Below are 4,221 nucleotides of genomic sequence, written 5' to 3' on the forward strand. Positions count from 1 at the left end.
CCTAATTCCTTGAGCCCCTCAATTACGCTTTTTGGTTGAAGGGAATTACAATTTCACCGAATTACAATTTCTTCATTTGAGGAGCCCTATGAATTCCGATTCGGTGCAACATGAATAAGGAAAACAATATGAAATTACAACATCACCCTTGATGATGATTATTTTTATTACTATTACCAAGGACATTTTAGTGTTTTCATTTCAATTCCCATAAATTCTATTCATGCCTACCAAACAATGTAAGTTGAATTCATACTTTATTTCACCTTATTCTTTTCCCATTGAATTACAATTCATTTCCCCCTAATTTATTCCTTCCAATCAAATGCCCTGTCAAGGAGGGATAAATCATGATTAACGGTTAGTATATGCATGTAAGGATTGGACCTGCATTCAAGTAACTTATAAGAACATGCCTATCTGCCAATTACGTTCTATACTTTCTCAAACATTTTCAGCCCAAAGACATTGAGGTTCGAATCTATGACCACTCATTTGGAATGATAACCGAGATGCTATCACATTAAATGATATAAGATTAAAAGTTTTGTCTATACCAATAACTTTCTATAATAAAAGTTTGAATTTTCTTAGTTTTATTAGGAGAATAGTTGAGTAAATTATATATATATATATATATATATATATATATATATATATATATATTATCCAAAAGTTAATTAATTAATTGAAGTTAAGATTCAATTGATGAATAAATTTTGTAAATTTAGAAAGTAAATTTAAAGTTTTAGTAAAAAGACTAAAAGTTGAATTTTAAAATTGCAAGATAAATATATACCAAAAAAAGAGTAATGCTATATATCCCTCGTAAAAACTTTCCTCTCGATTTTTTCCTTTTTGATGTGACATTATTTAATTGGATTGTTTTGTTTTTAATTAAAAGTTTGTGGATCAAGTAATTGATGACACTCAATAAATATAAGCCACATCATGGGAGAAAATATTTAAAAATAAATAGCATTTTCCACACACAAAAAAATACAAATTCACCCAATTAAATGTCATATCATGATTTGAGCAACTATTGAAAACACTATCATAAATAGAGATAAAATGTCCAACTTAAATATTTAATTGGGTGAATTTCACAATATAACACACAAAAATTTATAATATAAGAAACAATTACTAATTTGTTTATGATACAAAATTAATATACATAATTTCATAACACAGGACACAAAAATACATAATATAACACTCATATATATACATCAAGATTCACAGTACATTGTGAACCCTAATCCATGATATAAGAATTCACAATGTCCCTAGAGTGCACCAAATCAAGTTTTCTCGATCAAGTTGTGCTGAGCCAAACATGATTGGACCACACTAAATTATTTCATCATGGATCAACAAACAGATTTACTATTTATTTATATCCATATCCTAAACTAACCAAGTGGTATTATTTTATATTTTGAAATAAACAATAAAATAATATTTTTATTATATTCATTTTTAAAGTTCCAATTGCCAATATTTCGAAAAAAAAGAAAGAAAGAAGTTCCAATTGCCAAACAAACAATTGTTGTCTTTTTTTGATTTTTCACATTTTTCTTTTCCTTTATGGTCGGCTGAATTTATTTATCTTTTTAAAAATATATAATGTCTCATTATCCACTAATATTTGTATTAAAAAAAGAAGTGAGAGAATATTCCCAAAACAAATAACGCCTTTCACCCAATAACAATAGCACACGTCATCGATTAAAAAAATTCTCATTCAACGGCGACGAGATCTACCTAACTCGCGAATCCCACGCGCCCCTTTAATCGCCCAAAGTTTACGTAGTCATGTTCCTTGAAATCCCCATTTTACCCTCGGTTTCAAAACTTATTCCCTCGCCCATCCTCCTTATAATTGTCTCTCATCGTCTCTCTCACTCTCTCTCAGTATTCAGTTCTCTCTCTCTCTGACTCTCTCCGTCTCTCTCTCTCCGGTGGCCGGAATATTCTTCCTCCGTGCTCCGATCCTTAGGTTTATGCATACATATTTCAAAATTCGGTTCCTTAACGCTCGTTTTACATAAATAAGCTTCGATCTTTGCACTGATCTGTGCAGTTTTTGATTGAATTTACTAAAAAATTGTTGTGATTTAAAGATCTGAAGCGTGAATTTGAGGAATTATTTCTGTAATCTGAAATTTGTGTGTTGAATTCACGTGATAAACGGAGATGTCGGCGTCTTCTACGTATTGGTGTTACAGATGCGATAGGTTTGTGCGAGTGTGGGACCAGGAGGATTCCGTGGCTTGCCCGGATTGTTTCAGTGGGTTTATCGAGGAAATCGATACTCCGACCCGATCCTTGCTCTCGGAGTCCCGCCGGAGCCGTTTCGCGGCGTCGGCTGCGTTCGTGATGCAGAGCTCGGATCAGAACGCGCCGCCCTCTAGTCCAGGCGTGAGGAGGAGCCGGAGGAACGGCGGCGGCGACCGCTCGCCGTTTAATCCGGTTATTGTGCTCCGCGGCGGCGCCGCCGAAGGCGGCGGCGACGGTAGTGGAACGGGATTTGAGTTGTACTATGACGACGGTGCCGGGTCGGGTTTGAGGCCATTACCCGCGAGTATTTCGGAGTTTTTACTCGGGTCGGGTTTCGACAGGCTTTTAGATCAGTTGACCCAGATTGAAGCAAACGGGTTGGGGAGAATGGAGGATCCGCCGGCTTCCAAAGCGGCGATCGAGTCAATGCCGACCATCGAGATCCTAAATTCCCACATCGAAACCGAACCCCATTGCGCCGTTTGTAAAGAGCCCTTCGAGCTCGGGAACGAGGCCCGAGAAATGCCCTGCAACCATTTATACCACTCCGATTGCATTCTCCCATGGCTATCTTTACGCAACTCCTGCCCCGTTTGCCGCCACCAACTCCCCACCGACGCCCCAAACTCCACCAACAGCCCTTCTTCAAACGAACAACAACAACCCTCCGATGACGACACCGTGGGACTAACAATCTGGAGATTACCCGGCGGCGGGTTCGCCGTGGGGCGGTTTTCCGGTGGGAGAAGAGAGCTTCCGGTTGTGTACACTGAAATGGATGGTGGGTTTAACAACAATGGAGTTCCAAGGAGGATTTCTCGGGGGACTAGAGGGAATATATCCCGGCGAAATGGTGGGGTTAGAAGAGCATTGCTTAATGTGTTTTCATGCTTAGGTGGTGCTGTTTCTTCAAGCTCTAGTTCTAGGATTATTAGCAGCAGAAGCAGAAGTAGTTTACTGTCATCTGTCTTCCATGGAAGGGGCCGGAGCTCGAGTTTATGAGCTAATTGAGCTCAATGATGGACCTAATAGGGAGATTGCAATGTAAATAACTCTGGGTATGTAATGATATCTCAATGCTGCATTCAATGGAATGGATACTGGTAAAACCATGGCAAAGAAAGAAGCTTTAGCTTTAGCTTTAGAAGTGAAGAAACTCAAGAATGCAGTTGAGAAGGAAGAACCCAGGGTTAACAATGGCTTCTGGAATCAAGAAGGTACACAGCTCATGTACCACAGTGGCTTTGATTCTTTGAAATCTAAGAGTTCCTGCTGTTTTATTTTTATTTTTACATTATTATACCTAGATTTTGTTTGGTTCTTTTCCTTGGATTTAAGGGCATAGAAACCTTTAAATTGTATTCAGCTTATGGAGTTTACATGAAATTGGATTTTGGGGTTTGATGGTGGATGAATTATTATATTCATGTATAAATGAGTAAATGACATCCCACATTAGAAGGTCATCCTGCTTATAAATGGTGGACCTTGTGACTTGAAACATTCTCTTTTATCATGTTGTCAGAGGAGGATCTTGACAATTTCAATTAATCCTTGCAATAAGATTTCAGTTCTTAATCAGAACATGCCCACAGATGACATTATGTTTATGTTTATGTTCTTTTCTGGCCCACAAATGCAAAATTCCTTCGCCTCCCACACCGCCCAGAATAGTAGAGGGGTAAACCATGATGATTCACTGGCCAATTAGGTGGAAGGACCAGTGTTTGCCTCCTACGAGGAACCTACCACAATGGTGTCACTCTCACCCTGCAGTTGCAAGGCTCGATCCTGTGTCACCGGCCTACTAGGTGAGAGGACCAGCTTTCACAAGGAGCTCACTACACATTGAGTATAACTCCCACAACTATTGAGGCACGATCCTCTGTCTTTGTTCGTACTTTGAATTAATTAAGTTGTCTGTGCGGGCTTTAT

At 38.5% G+C, this 4,221-nt stretch overlaps 1 protein-coding gene across 1 annotated transcript; it reads left to right on the forward strand.

Moving 5' to 3' along the window:
• The first annotated feature begins 1,935 nt into the window (after positions 1–1,935).
• LOC116020827 (probable E3 ubiquitin-protein ligase RHC2A) lies at positions 1,936–3,867 on the forward strand. The gene has a single exon (XM_031261377.1). It carries the CDS (start codon positions 2,203–2,205, stop codon positions 3,286–3,288), a length of 1,086 nt encoding a protein of 361 aa, XP_031117237.1. The 5' UTR covers positions 1,936–2,202; the 3' UTR covers positions 3,289–3,867.
• The last annotated feature ends 354 nt before the right edge of the window (positions 3,868–4,221 follow it).

The sequence above is a fragment of the Ipomoea triloba genome, chromosome 5, assembly GCF_003576645.1.
Source record: "Ipomoea triloba cultivar NCNSP0323 chromosome 5, ASM357664v1".
In the NCBI taxonomy this organism is placed as follows: Eukaryota; Viridiplantae; Streptophyta; class Magnoliopsida; order Solanales; family Convolvulaceae; genus Ipomoea; species Ipomoea triloba.